The sequence below is a fragment of the Kryptolebias marmoratus genome, linkage group LG24 (genome assembly GCF_001649575.2).
Source record: "Kryptolebias marmoratus isolate JLee-2015 linkage group LG24, ASM164957v2, whole genome shotgun sequence".
NCBI lineage: Eukaryota > Metazoa > Chordata > Actinopteri > Cyprinodontiformes > Rivulidae > Kryptolebias > Kryptolebias marmoratus.
Window position 1 is genome coordinate 11,901,062 of NC_051453.1, and position 22,461 is coordinate 11,923,522.

The 22,461-nt window shown below is 38.5% G+C and overlaps 3 protein-coding genes across 6 annotated transcripts; 2 read left to right on the plus strand and 1 right to left on the minus strand.

The window, feature by feature from the left end:
* Nucleotides 1-1,849: 1,849 nt before the first annotated feature.
* LOC108230586 (serine/threonine-protein kinase NIM1) lies at nucleotides 1,850-9,261 on the minus strand. 4 transcript variants are annotated; one of them, XM_037973995.1, is made up of 5 exons: nucleotides 9,185-9,261; nucleotides 8,810-8,922; nucleotides 5,954-6,256; nucleotides 5,414-5,682; nucleotides 1,853-4,209 (listed from the first exon to the last, which is right to left on the minus strand). In XM_037973995.1, the coding sequence occupies exons 3-5, from the start codon at nucleotides 6,081-6,083 to the stop codon at nucleotides 3,457-3,459; spliced, it is 1,152 nt and encodes a 383-aa protein (XP_037829923.1). In that variant the 5' UTR covers nucleotides 6,084-6,256; nucleotides 8,810-8,922; nucleotides 9,185-9,261; the 3' UTR covers nucleotides 1,853-3,456. The 4 variants fall into 4 exon arrangements, with proteins under 4 accessions (XP_017262417.1, XP_037829923.1, XP_024859684.1 ...); XM_017406928.3 differs by lacking the exons at nucleotides 8,810-8,922; nucleotides 9,185-9,261 and adding an exon at nucleotides 7,883-8,739 and having other exon boundaries at nucleotides 1,850-4,209; nucleotides 5,414-5,613; XM_025003916.2 differs by having other exon boundaries at nucleotides 8,810-9,261.
* Nucleotides 9,262-9,397: 136 nt separating this feature from the next.
* On the plus strand, nucleotides 9,398-10,983 carry pole4 (polymerase (DNA-directed), epsilon 4, accessory subunit). Its single transcript, XM_017407127.3, has 4 exons — nucleotides 9,398-9,790; nucleotides 10,049-10,133; nucleotides 10,518-10,559; nucleotides 10,719-10,983. Exons 1-4 carry the CDS (start codon nucleotides 9,539-9,541, stop codon nucleotides 10,730-10,732), a joined length of 393 nt encoding a protein of 130 aa, XP_017262616.1. The 5' UTR covers nucleotides 9,398-9,538; the 3' UTR covers nucleotides 10,733-10,983.
* Nucleotides 10,984-17,983: 7,000 nt separating this feature from the next.
* On the plus strand, nucleotides 17,984-21,789 carry ccl44 (chemokine (C-C motif) ligand 44). Its single transcript, XM_017406933.3, has 5 exons — nucleotides 17,984-18,177; nucleotides 18,964-19,090; nucleotides 19,671-19,806; nucleotides 20,704-20,781; nucleotides 20,907-21,789. The coding sequence occupies exons 1-4, from the start codon at nucleotides 18,114-18,116 to the stop codon at nucleotides 20,743-20,745; spliced, it is 369 nt and encodes a 122-aa protein (XP_017262422.1). The 5' UTR covers nucleotides 17,984-18,113; the 3' UTR covers nucleotides 20,746-20,781; nucleotides 20,907-21,789.
* Nucleotides 21,790-22,461: the final 672 nt, after the last annotated feature.

Consider the following 22,461-nt stretch of genomic DNA (forward strand, 5'->3'; position numbering starts at 1 on the left):
TCATCTCACATCTGTATTATCTGGGTCTGTTGTTGGAAATAGAATTTAGTATAATGATAGCTTCACTTAAGTGTTCACATATAGTTTAAATGTCCACTTTTAATGAGACTACTTCCAAAATTACAATTTATATTATTATAGTTATTATATCCATCCATCTTCTACCTCTTATTTATGGTCAGGTCATGGAGGCAACAGGTCCAGGAAAGGAACACAGACGTTCCTCTCCTCAGCGATGCTCTCCAGCTCCTCCTGGGGGATCCCAAGGTGTTTCCAGGCCAGAGAGGAAACATAATCCCTCCAGCAAGTTCTGGGTCTGTGCTGAAATCTCCTCTCAGTGGGATATGCCCGGAAAACCTTCCAAAGGGAGGTGTCCAGGAGACATCCTAATCAGATCCACAAACCACCTCAACCAACTTTTTTCGATGTGAGGTCCCCCCGGATGACGGAGCTCCTTGCTTTATCTCTAAGGCTGAGCCTGGCCACCCTAGTTATTATATTGTATATTAAACAGATTGGTTCACTTATGGTCCCATCACAACATTTCAATAAGACTGAGGTCTCAGTTTTGACTGGACCACTGCACCACCCTGACTTTTTTCTGTTCTGTCGTAGATTTGCTGCTGTGTTTGGGATCGATGTCCCGTTGCATCATGACCCACTTTGATGTCCAGGTCCTACAGCTGCAAAACAAGACCAAAATGCATTTTTCCAGAGTTCTTGTGGTTCAATCAGATGCACCTTTGCAAACCTAAGTCATTCTGCCATATTAGTTCTAAAGAGAGGACCTTTTCTCCCAAAACGCTGTCAAACAACCCATTCAGTGTTTTACCAATTGTACTGTCACGAACTTTAACATTTAACCTGCTAACTGAGGCCTTTAGAGTGCCCTTTTTAAACTTTTGTTGCACAATTTCACCTCAGGGTCGATTTTCTGGGATGTCCACGCAAATATTTGCTACTTATCAATAATTTTCCACGTCCCAGGACTTGTTTAGAAATGGTTTAATAACCCTCCTTAAGTTGATGGGCAGCAATGGTTGCTTCTCTAAGGTTATTGTTGATGTCTTTCCTCCTTTGCATTTTGGTAATACACACTCGTATGCTCCAGACCAGTAAAACGTGAAAACATCTGCTTTTATAGAAGTGGTGACACCTACTGATGATGAGTTATTCAAGTGTATTTAATCAGCATCACATGGATGTTCATTTTTTTCACACACAGCTTCTCCATTTTGGCTTCAGTTTTGCTTAAAACATAATTACATAATGGAATAAGTTGTGTGTTTGTTTGCACTTGAGGTTAAATTTGAATAATTTTAGAACCTGATAAAGACCAAATTATTTTTAATATGTCCTGATAAATAAACCCCTGAAATTGGAAGAGAGTGGAATTACTTTATTCTCATGATTGTTGTAGAATTTACTCCTAAATGTCAGATTTTTAAAGCTTTATGCCTAAAAGAAAAGCATTTTAAGTTTACTTTCGATTTTTAAAAGGTCCTATAAATTCTTTTCAAATTGAGTTTTGCAAGGAAATTTATGACTTGATATAAAGAGTTTGGCATGTCGATACTGATTAATGCTTTTGGCATTTTCTTTCACTATGTTTTACAATCCCATCTGACTCTCCTTCACAGAAAAGGAAGATGCCTAAAAATGGCAAAGCAAAATTTCACAATCAGCGCAACCGTCTTTTTAAGATTTGAGAAGATTTGTCATTCATCCAGAACTCAAAGCTACTCCTTCGCTGCCAAATACAATTACCGACAGATACAAGCCTACTTTTGCAGTTTATATCTTGGCTCAACGTGATGATCCCAAATGGAAAAATACAGATAAAGCAAAGTGTTAAAAAAAAGTGAGAAAAAAAGCAGAGAACGAAGAACAAGACTTGAGTTTTTCATTTTCAGCATATTTTAAAACTTTCAGCCATGTAGACTATAACTGGGTCAAAAAAAGGTACTTTTCAAAATCATAATCTCACATTTGTACACTTGGTTGCATTTTCCTGTTTTATTTATCTCCTAAACATTTAATAACAATATTACTTACTCATAATTGTCTTACTTTCTTTGCCCCACATGCATGTTTTTTTCAACAGGAGCTGCAGATAGATACTATCTTCTCTTGAACATTTCATTGGTGTCACGTAAAACATTATTAATGGCACTGTCGCCAAGTTTAAACGTTTCTGTAACAGTTCTGCAGATTTCTCAGATGTGACATTGAGCAAGAACAGGCTTCCTAAATAAACAGTAACACAGAACCTCATCTTGGCACTTATTTGAACACTGATAACATCTGAGTGTTGGCTCAACCCAATGCGTACACATTCATGTGCGAACAGGCAGCAGACTGGAGGATTGTTCAAGGTTTCATTGCGAAATATAAAGTCACTGAGGTTGGTGTTAAAATAGAGCAGGTGCATACAAACGCTGGCAGAACTTGCAATAAACACGGAGGTGATAATAACAGGTAAAGATTGATGCCTGATTCCGAAACATCGGTGAACCCTAAAGGCAGATCACAAGTAAAAAGAGATGTTTTAATGGAGGAACGATAAAGTTTTTAAAGTCTGACTTTACATTCGGGAGAAAATAAATCTTCAATCAACTGGAGAATTCAGAACTACACATGTTTAATGTACTATGCAATAGTGTTTCGTATTTCAGCATCAGTTGTTTTACCGAAAGTGCTTGAAATCATTTCAAAATCTCTTCCTGAGAAACGCCCGAGGAATCGCAAGTTTCATTGATCTTCCGAGGACTTATTCACTATCCTAAAGCAAGTTTCGCAACCTTTCAAAATACTTTTTGATAAATGAATCTTTCTTTAGTTATTATTAAAAAGGGGGTATAAACCAGACTCAGTGAGCATTTATCAAGATTTTGCCTTGAAACAAAAAATAAATATCAACACAATATTCATCATACAGACAGTCACTAAATTTAATTTAAACACTGTCTGTGCCCCAGATGTTACTGTGACTGTGAGGAAATGCACAGGAAATACATTTGCAACCATTTCTATGACATTAATTTACTGGAGGCATTTCTAGCGCCAAGTCTTGCATTTTAAATCCAAAACAAGATTTTCAAAATGACACCAGGCTGGTTTTACATTTTATTTGATCCTTTATTTTATTTATTTCATCAAACTTTTCTGTCAGATCACACATGTTCTCATTGTCTCCCTGACTAGGATTACCTATGGTCCTGGATTACCTCAGAGGGGTTTATGTTCTGACTAAGAGGGATTGAAAGACGCTAATAGCCATTCAGAGATCATGTTCTGCGTCAGTAAGCTTGCTGTAATCAGAATAGAAAGCCATAGCTTATTACTTAAGAGACTTCATCCTCCATGTGTGGGACATTTTGATCCACGTGTGACATATTGATGTACTATAAGAGAGTCCAAAGTGCCTATTAGGAAGTCATTTAAAGTTCATTAATGTTACAATATGGCACAGACAGTGGAGGGGACATGTTTGCCAACAGATGCCTCAGACCACTTGTTCAGACTCTCATAGTCCTCGGGGTGAAGTGCTGAATATCCGACAGCCTCCACTAACCTCCTCTTCTGGGCCCGATGGAGGAGGATCCTGTAGGTCCCTGTCAACGGGCTTCTACAGTCTAAACAGGGATTGTTCTGTAGATGGACTTTTGCGATGCCTAAACTGGACATGAAGTTCTTCACTTCTTGTTCTTCCACACTGAGAGGCTGGTTGACCTGAGCAAAGTGGGCTGGAGATGGAGGCAAAAGGACATATGGTTGAGGGTACTCAATCCCCTTCAGCCAAGTACTGTTTGTAATCTGTGAGATCAAGGAGCGGTCAGCAGGCACAATCCGCAGCATACCCTTAATAACTAGCTGACACAGGTCAGGCACATAAGCAGGGATGCTGTAAGCCCCCTGCAGGATGCAGCGCTTCAGCCTCCCCATGTTTTCTCCAAAGAAGGGTAAAGTCGCCGTCACCATAAAGTACAAAAGAATTCCTAAAGCCCAGATGTCCGAGTACCGTCCGATGTAACCTTTCTGTCTAAAAAGTTCAGGAGCAGCGTAAGGTGGAGAGCCACAAAAACTGGTGAGCAGCTCATTCGGGCCACAATTAGTGCTGAAGCCGAAGTCTCCAACTTTGATGCAGTAACTCGTGGTGTAGAAGATGTTCTCAGCTTTAAGGTCTCTGTGGACAATGTTGCAGTCATGCTGAAAAAACACACAAAGGGGATAATTTTGAGTAAGAGTTTGACATGAACTACGTGTTAACCTCACCAAAAGGAGACAAGATACAGCAAACTGAGGGAGTATTTGGAGCCTTGATAACCTGAAGGTTAAAGACTTAGCTGTGAACACCAGCATCCCATGTCCGCCTAATTCTTTCCTCAGCCTAATTTCTCTTTAAGTGTTTGATTTTTAATGACATCTGGTGGCAAACTTGCAAACTTGAACCAACACAATATTCAACACAACGCTTTCATCGTCCAATATGAGAATACTCTCTGACCACTGGACCACTGGCAACAAATCAGAATGAAATGAGGAGAACTGGAGGTGAATGCTGTTTTCTGGTTTGCTCCATCACCCCATCACAGTCACTTCCATCAATGATTTCTGTGTAAAAATCTGACCTGCGATCCACGTAAGTTGTCCACAATGTGTGGAAAAAATATGCACAATCCCACACATTGTGCAGAATTGATGCAAAAGTGATGCTGTGTAAAAATGTGCAATAGAGGAATTGCTTGAACGGCTACATAAGAGCTAGTCAGTTATCTAAGACATATGGTTGAAGAAATAACATTTGGAAAAGACGGCAGGCTTTTTTGGTCTCTGCGATGAGTAAAACGGGATCTTTTCCAATTGTTATTTCTTCAACCAGTTGTGTGACTCTGATTTCAAAACATATTAGAAATTAGCTACACAAAAAAGGCCTCACAAAATGACATTTAATCTTGAGCTGAAGTTAAAGCTGGCTCTCCTGCATGAACATCCAGTACTTTTAGTGACACCAAGGGGCAAATTTGCAGGTTTAAACCAACAGAACAACCACCCCAAAATCTACTTACTCCTCCCTCGACCTTATAATGTTAGGTTTTTGCTGACTGACATTAGAGATGCTAACAGAGTTTAATGGGAAATTTGAAATTATGTAGCCCTGTCTGCCAATTCAACCTCTGTCTCCATATATTTTTGTCACAAGCTTCCTTAATTATTTGCTATTCAAATTGTGACAAGAAATCTTCTTCTGCATGTGAAAATTTAAGTGAGTCATGCTCAACTCACTCACTGACTAAGCCTTTAAACTTTAAAGTTTTTTGCTCACAACCTGGGGGTAATAAATACCCCAGGAATTCATACCACATGTGGCACAGACTCTGTGCAGTAAGAAAGAAGACTGAATGAGTCTCACCATGTGTTTAACAGCAGAGAGGATTTGTGCAAAGACCAGCTTGGCTTCCAGGTCATTGAGCTTCCCTCTGGTGGTGATCCGGGAGAACAGGTCCCCACTGCTGCCATACTCCATCACCACATACAGCCTTCTGCTGGTCTCCATCGCCTCGTAAAGGCGCACTATGTTGGGGTGGCTCAACTTCTCCATGCAGCTGATCTCTGAGGAGGCAAAAGGCAGGCTCTTCTTATCCTGACGCAGCTTGTCCACGATTTTTACAGCGACTCTCTCTGTGACAGCAGACGAATCACAGATTTAAAGATCTGATGTGGTAGACAGCAGACATGAAGACTAAGACACACAAAAAAGGTGGAATGATTTCTGGAACATGAGGAGAACAGTTACTTTTGGAGGCTAATTTGGTTTAAGGATTCAATTTCTCAAACCTGTAATTTTAAGTTAACTAAAGTTTCTGAAAGAGTGTAAACCAACTTAGACAAAAAGGGGATATCAGATAAACAAGATAGAGTTAAAACCACATGAATAAAGATGTTTTTATACCTTTTGTCAAGGAGTGGATCCCCAGTTTTACTGTTGAGAAATTGCCATGACCAATCTCTCCACGCAGCTCATAAAAGCCAATCCTTCTGCCCAGCATCAGCTCATTTATTATCTTCTCATTGTGAGCCATGTCATAGACAGTCCTTTCAAACGGGGTTTGCTTCAGTCTTTCTGCTTCGGTCAGCCGTGGGATGGCACAGGTGTTAGCAGGAGTGAGGGCTGATGCTGATTTTTCCACATTTGGTGAGCTGTCTTCAGATTTTTGGCTCAGTTTCTGCTTTGGCCAAAGACGTGGTTTGACGCCTTGAAAATCAAGGAAAGAAGTCAAAACGTTAGTCAGCAGTGTTTGGAAGTCAGTGCTCAGACAGAAACATCAATGGTATTCCAGGACATCGGTAATGAGACTAACCTCAGTGTTATCTTATTCTGTCATGTGTGAGCTAAAACACCTGCCTTCTTTTACATCATCCTTTAAGTGAATTTTTCTATCTTTAGTTTATGTTTTAGATGTCTGCGGGATAAAATGATTCACTTCCTGCAATATTGGCTGCAATTATAAACTGATTTATCTTGATTTATTTATATTGCGAAGAAAACTATGCTAGTTTGACTTAAAATTATAGATAAATTATTGAACTGCTTTTTAATCTATCTGGAGAAGCTTTTCTTGTATTTGGCACATACAATATTAGCTTTGTAACTAGATTACTCATGTTTAAAGTAAAAATAAAAGTAAAAAAAAACAGATTTTATCACATTACTTTCAACCCAATTGTTTTCATTTTGAATATTAAAAAATATTACAAGATCCTGACCTTTCCAGGATCTACTCTGGGAACTGAATATTACTTGGACACAATTCTTGAAATCATGCATTGTTTCTGATAATAAAAAAAACCCTTTTGGCTGAAGCGTTTGATTTTTGTTTAATAAGACAGTTTCTTGACTTTCACACCAACTCTGAACAATGCTTCTTTTGTTTTAACAGGAAGCTGCTGATTAAAGAGATGCTGAAACAAGACCAGATGTTCCCTTGTCAGCACATCTGATCATTTCAAAAAGACTATAAGCACTAAATGTGAGACAAACAACACTACACACAATAGATCTGCTGATGTTAATTTTGTTCCAGATATGAGCTGTAGCGATACTGTGGCACCTCCTGGTTACTGTTGGGTAAATTTAGCTGATGCTTGGCAAACTTCCCAGGACAACAAGGATTACTTGCTTCTCTTAGACTGGGTATTTGTGGGTCACTTCCAGAGGTAGAAGGTTATTTTGGGGAAATGCCCACACAGGCTAGTTACACTGATGGAACAATTTAAAGAGTTTCTAAAACAAAGTCAGAGTATTGACAGATCGTTTGGCCCTAATTGAACAAGAAAGGCTGTTAAAGGCACAAGATGGGCCAGAGTAATGTTAAAACAATGATATATACTGTGTATATTTTTCTCAACTATTGTAATTGTCCATACATATTACTTGATGCTTTGCCTTCTTGAAAAAAAAACCCAACAACATAGACTCAATTGTCATGTCCAAATAACAAATGTATAAGCCCAGTTGCTGTGCCCTGTTTTGTTCTCAGATAAGATTTAACAAGAAGTTTTTAACTACTTTTGCAGCACATTACAGTAAATTAATGTTCAACATATTACAAGCCATTAATGGACGCTGGCAGTTAATGTATAAATGATGAGATAGGCTTTTGTTTTATTTCCAAGTAACTAAAAATATGTTTAGAAATCCTAAAACGTAATCAGTCCTACAAGTATTTTAAAGCACTATAAGGACAAAGCGTGTACTATGAAGAAATACGGCGAAAGATATTTGAAACACTACAAACATATCCCAATATTTGGAAAAAAAAGGTACTAAAATGGCAACTGTGATGCATTAAAAATATAAATTTAGAAGAGATGATTTTACCTGTGAGCTGTGGGTCCTTCATGACTGTCCACGAGGCTTTAACACCTGACTGTGACCAAACATGTGAGCTTCGGAGGACTAAATCACTCCCCACAATCCTATTAATAGTGTATTAGCAGACTGCTCATCATGTACTCTGGCACAAACTGACCTCATAAAAATGCTGAAAACATACTTTCAAAGACTAAAGCCCTTATGCACATGTTAGCTATTTGTTGCTGGAGATATTAGAATAGCTTACCTTTATTAAAACAGCTTGAAAAATATTTTTTTTTACATGTCAGTCTTTGGAGACTTCAAAACACAGCTGCTTATTTTTTAACATCAGTGAGTTAAACAGCAAGTTTAAAAGTTGGGCGTGATTCAATACGATTATCAGTCTGATCTCTTTGACTTCAAAGAGCAGGTCTTCTGATTGCATGTCTGTGGAGCTGCTGTCAGTAATCAGGATGTTTGCTGACCCAGGCAGAAGTCTTAATCATCTCCATTTGGAGACAAAGGGAGAAATTCTTTGATCAAGCTAAAAGCCTTGTCAGAGCAGATTTTTTTTTACATAACTAAACAACAACAGTCTCACATATTTCATAGCACTCAGTGCAAATATTTTATTAACCTTTCCTCTGCTGTCATTTTTGCATTAAAATGGTTATTTACATGGAAGCCTGTGGTCATTTTTTTCTGAAGATTGTGCTGGTTCTTGGTACATTAGCAGGAGTGATCTGTGTTGCAAAACAGTCCGTGTTTCAGTGTAATCAGGCTGACAATTTGATGGAAAAGCAGTGTAAAAAATCAATAAAATAGTTTTCACTTAAACTTCTATGATGCTTTTATTATATCATAATACCTTTTCACCAGATTGTTACTTTTCCCACTTACACCTAAAGGGGTAGTTCAGGTTATTTGTAGATTATTTAATTATTATTTTACCTGTTAGCTCTTTGTCCAACAGGATGGAAAAAATAAAATAAAATGAAGTTACTGGTGTTGGCTGAAGCACACCTGTAGATGGCACCAATCAGGTCACTACAGCATTGCATCCACTTTCCTCAGGAGTTGGTGGTGATCACAGAAAAGGTAAGATATAAGCAAATGTTTCACTGTTGCCAGTAAAAACAAAACAAAATGACCGTATCTGATGGGGGAACCGGTCTCGACGTAACATCTGCCATTACATACAATAACATATACAGTTGTCGTTTTAAATTATTATCTTTTGCTTATTTTAGTGCCCTCCAGTGGACCAATTATGAGTTAATTGTGCTTATTTATTCCAAAGTTTAATAAAAGTTACAACATTTTTACCTCTGAGGTGTTTACAAACCCAAACTAAGTCACCATCTCCATCCAACGCCAGCATAATTTTCAGGCTCCACAGAACCCTTCAAGGCGGCAATGTGCTTTGAGTGACAATAAGTTTAGCCAATGGCAAACCCAGAGGTTACAACTGTCCAATCACCGTCGAGCATCTATTGGCGGGGTCTGAGCGAGCTGACCAATCAGCGCAGGCCGCTCCACCAACAAGGCGGAAGCACATGCTAGCGCGCTGCTACTTATGTTGTCATGTGTGTCATGTAACATGCAGGAAATTTGAGTGGTGTTGTTTGTTTTGTTTTGTTTTTTGTTAAACCTGCACCACCTTTTGTGAGCTATCAGAGAATGTCAGCAGCGGTAGCAACGCCTGTCCCCTCCACGGAGCACGACTCTGAGCAGTGTGGGAGCGAGGAGGAGAGCCGCGGCGTCGAGGCGGAGGAGCGGAGCCAGCATCACACAGGCCCCGCCGCCGCAGCCTCCGTGTCCCACAGCCGGCTGTCCAAACTCCCGCTGGCCCGCATCAAAGCCCTGATGAAGACGGACCCGGACGTGTCACTCGCCAGCCAGGAGTCAGTGTTCATCATCGCTAAAGCCACGGTAAAATGAATAAAAATCCCCTTTGAAGCCAGGCAGAGCATCACTTCTTGTCTCCTACTTTTGTCACAACTTGATAATAAAAGCGTCTTAGTTTTTAATATGTTATCTATTTTAGTGTTGTTGCTGTGTGACATCATTTTCATCCAAATTTAGAACTAACTCTACCAGTTGTGACCTACAAAAATCAGCTACTGTGTGTGTGCGTTTTTTTCTTTCTGTATTAAGCCACTTTGTGATCATGTGTTTGTTTGCATCCAGGAGTTGTTTGTTGAGATGATTGCCAAAGACGCTCTGGTGTACGCCCAGCAAGGGAAGAGGAAAACCTTGCAAAGAAAAGACTTGGGTAAGTGCAGAAAGATCCATCCATCTTCTACTTCTTATCCGGTGTCGGGTCGCGGAGGCAGCAGGTCCAGGAGAGAAACCCAGACCTCCCTCTACCCAGCAACACGCTCCAGCTCCTCCTGGAGGATCCCAAGGCATTCCCAGGCCAGAGAGGATACATAATCCCTCCATGGAGTTCCGGGTCTGCCCCAAGGTCTCTTCCCAGTGGGACATCCCAGGAAAACCTATCGCCACCTTAACGTGGCGGAGGGGTTTGAGTGCCCCCGTAACCCCTTGGAGCTATGTTGCCTGGGTTATTAGTTTTCAGTGTTGAAGATTTTTTTGCAAGCAGCAATCCATATGGAGCGATGGTGAAAATGTTTAATGCTGCTGTTTTTCTCCACAGACAATGCAATAGAGGCCATAGATGAGTTTGCGTTTCTTGAAGGTAAGTCGCTCCTAATCGTTTCCATTTCAGCGTGACCAATTTTCAGCTCAAAGTTGAACAAGATTATCCCCATGATGCACAAAAATAACATTCATTCTCCTGCAGATAGATGTCATTGAGCGATCATGTTGCACTAAATAGTTTTTTTTTTATCCACAGGCACGCTAGATTGAAGGCTTTTTACAAGACCGCTCGAAAATTTCACATCTCCAATCATCCAAGAGGCGTTTCTGTAGAGCCACAGAAACTTCCTGCTTCTTTCTTCTTTTCTATTTCAAATTCACAGATTGGATGTTTATTAATGTTTTTATACAATTGATCTTCAAGATGTCTCTTAACTTCCTTTATGATATTGTGTACATGGTTTTGTAAATAGTTGTGTGACACTGCTGTACAATGAAATAAATTTATGTCTTAAACAACATTTCTTTTGTCAGATTTGAATCTGTGCATCATTCATATGTGAATAATAACTTTAATAGCCCAAACTGTACAGAGCCCATAGTGTCTACAGCTTCGTCTTTTTCCATCTTTCTAGTTTTTGTTGACCTGATAGATCTAAAAAAAGGTTTCTTGCTTGTCACAGTGGTCAAGATGAATTAACTCCAACCTGATTATATTTATTGCCTGACCTTAGAAATGATGGAGCTGCTTGTCATGTGGTCTGATGAATAAAGTAAACACTGAGTGGGGAAACTTGCAAAGGTCACAGAGATAATTCTCAATAATCTGCGCCAAAACTCCCAGCTGCCGTCTTGAAATACCGATTCAGGGATATCTTCAGATGTTCCGGAGTAACGCCCCACTAACACATTTAAATCATTTCATTTTCATACTAAAGATACTGAGATAAGCTTTACATTGAAGTTCCCAGCAAAGTTTCTCATAATGAAAGTGTTCAGAAAATCTGTTTCTTTTCACTCTAATGCTGTAAGTTTCAAAACGTCTAATCAATGTAAAAAAAAACACAACAAACTGATACATGTTCTCGTAAAATCAAAATGCTGTTATTCTGAAGTTTTATGTAAGAGGACATAAAAGAAAACTAAGATATCAGCTCTTAAAATGAGGTTATTACAAGTTTTGCTAAATAACACACTTATTTAAAAAAAATCCTGAGTGCGTTTTTATTGTGTAGTAAACTCCATTTTGTGATTGAGCTTATAGAATAACCTTTTAGCAGAATCAACTTGACATAATCATCTTTTTTTTTTTAAACTTTCTTAGTCTCCTAAACCATGGAGAAATTTTGCCCCACTGTTCTTTATAACCTTGAGTTCATTGAGGTTTGTGCTCCTGTCACATTGTTTGAATTGTATTGTCTCGATTTATAAGAAAATTCCTGCTTTTTATGGATTTTTTTATGTGTCCAGTTGCACGGCCCAGTTTTGGACAAACCTCAGCTGTCAGCCAGACGGCTTCATGTTTGACTCATATCTGAGTTACAATCTTGTTATCTTGTCTAGAAAAGTGAAACCTTAGAATTAAGAGTGTGCACTTTCTTTTTCCACATTGCTTTTTTTGTTTTTTTTTCTCATTGCTCTGATTTCTTGCTGGTACATATGGATATAAACTTGTAATAAGCTGACATGGACAGAATATTTGGCCTCTGTTTTGGAGCTAAGAGATCAGCTTTTAAGATATAAAAAGCGTGATTTATTTTCATGTGAAGCATATACTAAAAAGTTATGAAATGTGGTTTTGATTTTCTTCTTTTTGTCTTGTTTTTGACATGCACACAGTGTCCTACGAGCCCTTGTTGAAACGATGGGGTTCAGATTCCTCATTCAACATCGTGACTCTGAGAAAATCCCATTCCTGCAGGAATGTATCAGAGTCTCTCTAGACCTGAGGTGTGTGTTGTTCTTCCTGGAAGCATTTGTTAAACACATCCAGACTCTCCGGTTTCACAGTCTGGACTCAGTCAAAACCCCTAAAGTTTTTCTAGAGAGGATTTTTTAAATAAATGCTTGAGTGTTTTTCAGGTGATTTTCGGGGTTTAGTGTTTCGGGGGATAATGAAGCAGACCTGTGAGAAGCATTCGGTTGTTTATTTCCAGGAGAGCGCCAGTCAACTCCCTGCAGAGGAATGCTTGACTGGCTCAGGGGAACACAAAGTACTCTTTTCTAATAAAATATAATCACTTACCAAAAGACTGGACATTGTTTTATTTCCACAGTCAACAGAGACATTCCATCAGGGGAATCTCATGTGAAAATACTTGTAGGACAAAAAACATGGACCACAAATCTGGAGATTCATGATGCTTTGGAATCATGGTTCTCCTTTGTATTAATAAAGTGCTTCATATACTGTATATTAAATAAACATCCATCTTATTAAGAGTTGCACACATGATCCATCTCCTAATCATAAGCTTATGCACACTTGAAGGCAACCAAAGAATAACGTGTATAAGAGTGTATTTCAGCTTGAACCACAATGTTTTTTAATACTTAACCAAATAGTTTAGTTCCAAAACATACTCTGCATGGTTCTGTTGTCTAAACTATGATTTCTCCTCTTAAGAAACTAATGAGGGGGGAAAAAAATGAAATGATGCCAGTGTTCCTGTAAAATACTCTCAACTCTTTTCTGATGCCTAAACCAAACCAAACAACATAAACCTAAAATGTATCGATACCTGTACCACATAAATCGTTAACATCTGCATAAACATTTTGTGCACCTTACCAATAAATTACTCAATAAATATCCTAAATAACTACAATTTGTGATTTTTTAAAAACATATATTGGGATTTTTGCAGTACATCTTTAGTTTTGCATGGTCTATACTAGCTTTTTTTTTAAGATTGATGTACTCAAAATCTTTCAGTTTTTGTTAAATGAATTTTCAACACATGCTTAGAAATATAGAGACGTCTTTCGATGCTTTATATTAACTTTTGTAGCCGCCCTGTCTGTATCTGCCACTTATGTGCAAATGGAAATGAAAAGTTAGTTGCACCATCTTTCAGCTTCGTGGTGCAAAGATGGATCTGGGGGATGGAGCTGTTGCTTCTCCATAGCAGCAGAGGTAGCTACTGAGCTGAACCAGAGCATTAAAAAGAGCCATTAGACGTTCACGTTGCTGTCGAATCTGTAATGTAAACATGCTATTTGATTAGACATCCTTTCATGGCGATGGGCAACAGTAATGTTCTGTGTAGGCTGCTGGTCTGGTCTCTTCCTGCATTCCAAGGAGCTTTTTGTCTATTTTATGTCAGCTATTTGCCCCCTGCGTCGTGTCCCTCGGAAATCCCTTTCAGGTACATTAAGAGCAACATTCCTCCTCACATCTCCAGCTCTGACAGGAGCACGCTGCATGGCTTTCCCATCAGCCCCGATGTGGTGTTAATTTGTGATTTCCTTTACCTGTTGGCAGAGAGAGGATTTAACCACTGCAAAGATGCAAACAAAATATATCTGGCTCTGTGAAAGATATGTTGTTGTAGCTAAAATTCCAGTCAGATTTTTTTTTTTTTCAAATTCTTGAACAGTTAATCCCACACCCCATCACACACACACACACATATAACACATAACAGCACACATTTTTACTCCAGCCTCACCCCTCAGAGTACAGACTGCATATTTTCATGCCTAGAATTCCATAAGGGACATAGTGTTGCCTGGTTGTCTGGTTTTTTTTTTCTTTAGTGCCACAAAGACATTTTACATCTTTAGTCAGGTGTGTTACTGCAGTGTCAAGGAAAACAACAAAAACAAAAGTCTTATATAATTAAAAAGAATGTTGCTGTTGATTATTCTGAGATTAATCCCATTTCCAAAAGAGAGCTTGATGAAGACAGAGATAAGATGTTGGGATCTTTTGAACAAGATGAACTTGGACAGGCTTGTATTTTGTTCTAACTCAACCACTCATCACATGTCCAGAATTAGTTTTTATTTCTCTACATGACAGGTGACTAATAGCTCTACATCAGTGCTGCCAGAGCCAAAGCAATTGACATTCATTCTTTTTTTTTTGAACAATTCATTTAGAGAAATGAGATGCTCAAAGCCTAATGTTGGTGAAACCAACAGTTTCATTAGAAACGTCTTCTTTTATCAGTCAAAATAAAGACAAATTGAAATAAAAAAGTATTTGACAAAGTTCATGTTACATACCCATGCAAAGTTTGTCTTGGGATGTATACGCTGGTAAATGGGCAAATATAGCAGTAAAAGCTTTTTATTCATCTAAAACAAACTTGAAATGTTAGTTTTCTGTGTCAGTCCAACATGAAAGATCTGGGGGAGGATAAAAATCTGCGTCCAATTGCAGCCTCATATTAGAATTAAATGTGACAAGATGTTCCAAGGTGAACAAAATGTGCTTCTCATCATGAGGAAAAACATTTTCTGACTCTTTTAAGAGTGACATGACCAATTTACTCTCTGGTGTTGAGTGTGTAATATTGCATTAAATATGCAAAAGTAATATGCAAGAGAATTATTCTCATATTCTTGTTAATGTAAAATAAGGTTTACGGTTCTTTATTATCCAAACATATCAAGCAGATCAACACTGTAATGTGGCAACCTTTGCGCATCTATAATCAGGCTTTTAATTGAATGTTTTTGACGCTTCACAATTGGTTTTTGCAATCTGCATCTATCATTTCTCTCTACTGCAGAGTTGGATCACAGTCTGTGAAACAGATGCAGGGCTGCATCTTTTGTCCTGCTTTATGTCACATAATCAGGTCCTGATGTTGTTTTCTGTTTGAACCTGTGTAACTGATGCTTTACTTTGCACATTGCGCCACCAGCTCATTCTTGTGTTCAATTTTCTAAGTAAAGTTTTATTGTGATTTATGCACAGAAAAAGGAGAGGCTGTAGAGTGATGGTAGGGACATATTTAGAAAAAGCAACAACATGAACAACATCTGTATAAGTTTATTGTTAAAATATGTTATAATGACTTGATGACATTAGTGCGGTATTTTGAGCCAAGCTTGAAAAACAAACACAATTCTTTTTTTGGCTGGATTCAGCTAAAAGTGGCCAAATTGGTTTAATCCTGCTGCCAGACTTTAATATTTATGATATAAACAACAAAGGCAGTTAGAGAAGCCAACATTGTAAGCTTTCATGATAATGTTAGTTATTAGAGCAGACATTTGTAATCTTTGTCTTTGTACATATGAAACACATGCCTTTATAGCAAGCTTGGATTTGTCAGCTGTCAATAATATTAAATGAGCCAAAAACAAAATTGGTAGGGAATTTTCTCCAGCAGAGATGGTGGTGAAGAAACAAGTTTAGATGCCTTTAAGCCTCGGTTTAAGATAATCAACTTTTTCAGCTGAAACTTAGTTAGCCAGGTTTGTGTGCACAGATAAAATGCCCTGAAATGAGCTTTACTGTTGCATGCCTATAATAAACTACAGTGGCTGTATTTTTTTACAGTTAATTTGTTAATTATTCAAGAGAGTACTTCAGTTCATCATGTATGCCTATTCTGATATATGAACTGTATGAGAGGTAAAGAAAACCAAGATAAAAAGAAATGCTAAAGCTGAGTGACGAGGTCATAGCACATTATTCCTGAATAAGACGCATGTTTTGAAGTATAACTTTCATGCTTCATTCCAAAAATGCACAACAACAAGGGTGCTTCAGTGCTTATGCACTGGCACATTTAATTAAGTAAACCACTGTTTTGTGGATTTAGAAAAAACAATTAGTTGGATAAACTGTTCTTTAGTTCTGTTGGTACAGTGTTTCAGGCATAAGCTGTTTAATAAAAGAAAGCTGACTGACTGAAAAGGGGATTTTATAGCAACCCCTGGTTACAGATCTTACAGAGTTTAGTGAAATTATTCAAGGGAGAAGGAGCCAAACACAAGTGCTTCACAATAAGCCACACTATTCCGTAATGCTGAACTGAATAATAATTTTAAAAATATTGGCACTATCAGTGGTAGCAAAGGACGAACCTTTGGACTGGAACTGGAAGGTCAAAGGCAGGCAGGTAAACACAAACAACAACAAAACCCAGCAGCAATTGCATTGGCAGGTATTTCAAAAGTCACAAGCACAGGGAGAAAAGCAAAGCCCAGAAACTGATTAGGTTAACACACAACAATGGTAAACCAACAGAACAATGACCGAAGGAATCTCACCTGTGTACTGAGGAAGAGAGAGGCTAAATGAAGCGCAGGTGTATTCATTAACAAATTGGTTGAAGGTGTGTGTGGAGACAGACAGCAGAAGGCCAAAGGAAGGAGATAAAGGAACAGAAACAGAGTGACATTGAAACACAAAGATGAAAAATCAATATATCAAAAGATTAAGTCAAAACCTAAACATAAAACCTGGGAACTATGACTTTGTTCTAGCTGCCATAATGATGTTCGAAGTTTGCTGAAAGCTAACTGAGATTAGCTATCAGCTATGGATATTTGGTTTTGCACCTAAAACAAAGTTGGTACGAAAAGACATTTGCTTTGATATTTGAATAAATGATACACAATAAAAAGAAAATATCTGATTAATTTTATTTTCCTTTACATAAAGTAACATTACTTGAATTAATGCTTGCCACTTTGCAGGCCAAAGTTTTAAACAAAGCTCTCTTTTTAGCACTCAGATTATGCATTAGGGGTGACTCTCAGGTACTACCAAAAGCAAATTTTAGCTCAATAACTGTAAAATTAACAGACATGCAGCCATGTTTGTGTTTGCTAAGGTTATTTAGCTGTGGTAGCCACCTTGAATAAGGTTCATTCTGAAAATTAACCCATTGTAGATGTATGTCTAATGATTTCTGGGGAGTTTTGAGATTTTGTGATAGGAAAACTTGCATTATTTCCATTACATTTCACTTGACTTGCTTTCCAAATCTACAAAGTATCATCAGTATGAAGCTGTGGGGAACGTTGATGTAAAAATGACAGGATTCAGTTTAATTAATGGAAATTTCCCTCTTCATCAAACTAATAAAGTTGTAAATGTTGTGTTTCTTATGTCAGAAAGAATGACTTTTCAAACCACATTAGGATGATTTATAATCCTGCTTCAAAAATAGATGCACATGTCAGACACACTTATAACTACTGTGCAACATTATTTTTGTGTTTGTGGCATAAAAACAAAAACTCATATTTGATTTCCAAAGAACTAAACCGGTCATTAGAATTAATGTGGATGCCTCCAGGTTGTTATTTCCCCATATCTCCCTTTGGATCTCTGTCCTGACAGGAAAAAATGCACTAGAGGAGGAAAGAGGAATTTAAATGAAACAAATGGAGCTTGGCATCCTGAGCGAGAACACAAGCAGGGAGAAACCAGGGAGAGGTGAGATGAATGTGTAAGAAGAAAAAGAACGAGGGAGGAGGAAGAGAGTTGAGCGTGAGAATGACTGAGGATGGATAAACAGAGGGTGGGAGGGAAGGACGGTAAGACAGAAAAAGAGAGGTGGTGGAAGTGAGTGAGAGATGGGCAGGGAGGTATAAAGAGAGGGAGGGAGTAATCTACGAGAGGCAGCCATATAGAGAGAGAGGTGACAGAGTGGATCATCCTCTCGTCCCTGCCAGTGCCATCATGTTCATCCTGCAGATGTTGACTGTTCTCTGTCTCACTGCTGTCTTCCTGGCATCTGTGGAAGGTAGGGCACAGCTATTCTTTGAATATCTGTGTGTGTGTCTTGCATGGATTGCATGCACCCTGCAGTTGGACAGTGTCGCAAAAGGAGCCATGGCGAAGGTGGAAAAGGAAAGAAGAGGGAAAGAGGAATAGCAGCAGCAGCAGGGATGGAGGCACGGATGTAAACAGAGGGGCAGAAAGCAGGAGGACAAGCATCTGAAATCGCACCACACTCATGCAGAGAGACAGGAACTGTGTCAGTCTGTTCATAGTGACAGCATGGATGGTTCTGCATCATCCATGGCACAACAAGGCAGCTCCGTTTGAGCCGTCTTAGAGCTCTCATTTCTCATTGCTTCAGATCTCCCTGAAATTTGTTTACACGTTGGCTTTGAATGAGGCGACATCATGGCAAAGCCTCCACACAAACACGCACTCCTCCTCTTGTCGTCTCACTTCCTCTCATTTCACAGGCATGCTAGTATGTTTCTTAACACTGTAATTGATGTGACATTCCCATTTTTATGTGTATCACACATGCACACAAAAATATGTGCAAAATCTGCAAGACGGAAAGCCTCCAGAAATAATGGCGCCCTGCAATAATATGAATATAAAATGTTTGTCAAGGTTATTTCTGGTGATGCACAATATCGTTAAAAACTTTTTAGTGGCTTTTTCAATCTGACACGTTCCTTTAAAGTTGAGCTAAAACATGTTAGTCACACATGAGGTAGGAAGTAATAACCCAGAATAATTCCAAGATTGTGACACCTTCTGACACTTTCTGTTTTTGTTTGTTTTCCAGCTAATGGCGTGCAGATGCAGAGTGTCCAGTGCTGCATGTTGTACTCCCAGGGCAAGGTGCGTACCAAGGACGTGTTGCGGTTTGAGGTGCAGACTGAGGGGCCAGACTGCAGTATAAAAGCCATCATGCAAGTATTTCAACTATCCACTCCTGGAGCTTAAGAGCATTTTGCAGGGATGGAAAATATGCCTCTTGTTAGTGGAGGGCAAGAGCAGGGCTCAGAGGCATTGTCATCTTTCCAGGTCAAGTTGTTAATGCAGGGCTTGGACTGTAATTGCCAGGAAAGAAGGGAAGGAAATATGTGGGAATAACACGCCAACTGAAACTACCTTGCAAGCCAGCTGAAGCCGGCATTAGCAGTCAGTCAGAACAGCAGGGTTTAGTTAAGTAAACTGCATTGTGATCTCTATTGTTTCCAGCAGCTCTGAGAAATCTGATGTAGCAAGGGATTTAAGACCTTTTTCACATGATCCAGCTCAGACAAACATTGAATTCTTCTTCACTACATGTAAACTATTTTGGATCTTCTTCTTTAGTCAGGTTTTATCGTAGTTTATTTTTATATTTACAATATATTCTTGCACTGCACAGCAAACGAGAGACGTATTTGTAATGCAACACCTTCAAAACACCTGTCATTTTCCCCCAACAGGCTCTTAAATTCCATCCTGTGCCGAGTAAAAAACATGTTTGTTGTCTTTTCATAGCCTTTACACAAAGAAGGCAGTGAAATGTGCAGACCCCAGAGATCGCAAGGTGAAGAGGTTGTTGAGGAAACTCCAGCAGAGACAAATCAAGGCAATGTGGTTCCTTCCTCGTGATAACCTGCCCGTCATGACAGAGGTCAGCACGGAGCCACCTAACGGCTACTTTACAAGGCGTTAGGCTGCTTTACGGTAAAAGGGTGGGGGGGAGTCTATGGACAAATAATATCTTACCTGTTGTAGATAGCTCTTAGATCAGCCTCAGTTTGAGGAAACAGAATGCAAACACTACATTACACTTACACTTACATTTAACTTGCATTATGTGGTTATTTACATAACTATCTATTATTATTTCCAAGCTCAAGTAGCAGCAGCTAGCTGTTAGCACTTTCAGTGTTAGCCTGAGGCACTTCCTAACCATGTAAAGATTTATAAAACAGCACTTACATGAACTGCCATGAATATTTTTTATCCTGGAGTTATTTTTATGATGCCATCATTCCGCTTTGAACTTAGTCCATTCAGATTAGCCATTATCTTGTCAATCTAATCAGTTAATAAGCTTACTGGTAAAAAAAAAAAAAAAAAAGTTACTGTTCATCGATCTAACATTTGTTTCCTTTTTTTGTCCAATGAAGATATTTCAAATACTACAAGAGATCCTAACTGATTTTAGTGTTTATGCCAAACATGATCATTTAAAGTGTACTTTAACAATCTCAAAAAGCAATATGCCTACGTTGCAGCAGACATTTGGACTTGAAAGAGTAGGGGAAGCAAATTAACGAGACCTGCATTCCACTTCTGCAGCTGCGCAGGCTGTTCTGTAGGAATGTCCATGAAAATTAACGAGCCGAAATTCTTCTAAATGGAATGCAGCCCTCGTTAATACACCTGTCCTTTTTCCAACTCTTTTGAGTCAAAATGTCTGCTGTGAAACAGACCTATGTGATCAACTGTGTCAGGTCAGATTTTTATTTGGCTTTGGTCTTCTCACTTGGGTTTTTTTTTTCCCCTCTTTTTGATCCATTAGGACAAAAATGAACACTTGGCAGATCTCAGTGTGCAGTGGTGAGCTCCATCAAAAGTTGAGGAAAACTCATAGTCGAACGTAAGTTTCTGCTGACTATTTTAGCATTTATGTCACTTCAGTGAATTGCATGTTCTAGCAACGCGTTCGGTTAATTATCTAACTGTCTGAGCCAATGTTGCTGCTTTTGTCCCACTTCTCTCCAGGCCAAGTAAACTTCCAGCAGCTTGTTGTCTTTCCTCTGCGACGCTTGCTGACAATCCAGTCATCTCGTGTCTCTTTATCTGTCTCCTTGGGACCAGATCTGGGCAGCAATACATATTCAAATGGCTTTAGATATTAAAACATGAGCTGTGCAACATGTGGCCGGAACTCTTAAGAAGAGTATTATTTGTAAGATAAGCTGAAGTGATTTCTTTTTTTAATGGCTTATACTGTTATTCGCCGGAGTCTGCCTGAAAGTATCGCCTTCTAAAATATTGTAAACACTTGTGGCTGATGTGAGATCAGTAAAACAGTTGTACTGAAATCAGCATTGATATTCATATACTATATCAAGATATTCTGTGCATATTCGTGACAAGTAAACCTTACACATGTAATAATACATCAGACTATAGTTATGTGGTTTTGTCACATTCAGCTGAACGTTCAGAATAATTGGAAACCTGTTTTTAATATTAACTTGCATCTTGCTGTTTTTCATTCTAGGTATTTATATTAAGGTTGAAAACTTATTTCAGGCTATATTTTAATGTTTTTGAAATCATCAGGACTTTTCAACACAGCCAGCTAATTTTCCTGTTTCATTTACTTCCCACCTTGGCTGTTTGCAAACTGTGAAAACGAGGCCCTCGGGCATCAGCGACAGATTTAAATATCCTTCTCTGGTTTTCACATTTTGTCCTTTTTTTTCACCAAGTCTTGTCACTCAACTATGCCAAAGTTTTCCCAAGTCGTTTAATTTCATGGTCAGGCTGTTAAAACCTAGAGGGCTTATTTGTGTGTGAAGCGCACAAGCATTGTGTTGTAGAAGAATGAACTGTGTCTCCAGTGAAATATTTTATAAATTAATCTGAAATAACTGCAGCAGTTCTGTCTTTTTTTCCTGAGTGTCTTGTATGTATGTCTTATTTTTTACAGAGATGTCATGCTAATAATGTGACTAAAACAGGGACATGAAGTAAATTTGCATCAATAGATGGTTGTGCAGTTCTCAATATAATATACACTACAGTCTTGGATTTTCTTCTGGTTGTAATTGTATTGCACACAAGAATACTGTGGTAGCAAAACAGCAAACAAACCAATGGTACACAAGTAGAAATCCTGTTTTATGTCATGTATTTTTGAGGAGAGAGGATTTGGACCCAAATGTAGACAAACTAAGTTAGCTCAATTTTAAAAATAAAATCAAAATTACTTAAAATAACAAAAACAAAATTGAGAAGTGGACACAGGTGACTGATTACAAACGAGGGACAGGTGCAGATGGGTGTGGTGGGCTGATGACTGAGCTGAGGTCAGGTGAATAATGATAGGAGACACAGAACAATAAAAGTATAGAAACACAAGACAAAATAAAATAATAAAACCCCAAACAAAAGAACTCAAAAAATATCTAAATTGTCACAGTTATATTTGTATCAGATGTATCCTCAAGGTTGCTCTCCAAGTCTATTGCTTTTAGATCAATATTAAAAACAGTAATTTTGACTGTTAATAGGATAAAAAAATCACCTAATGTCTACTTAGTCTGGA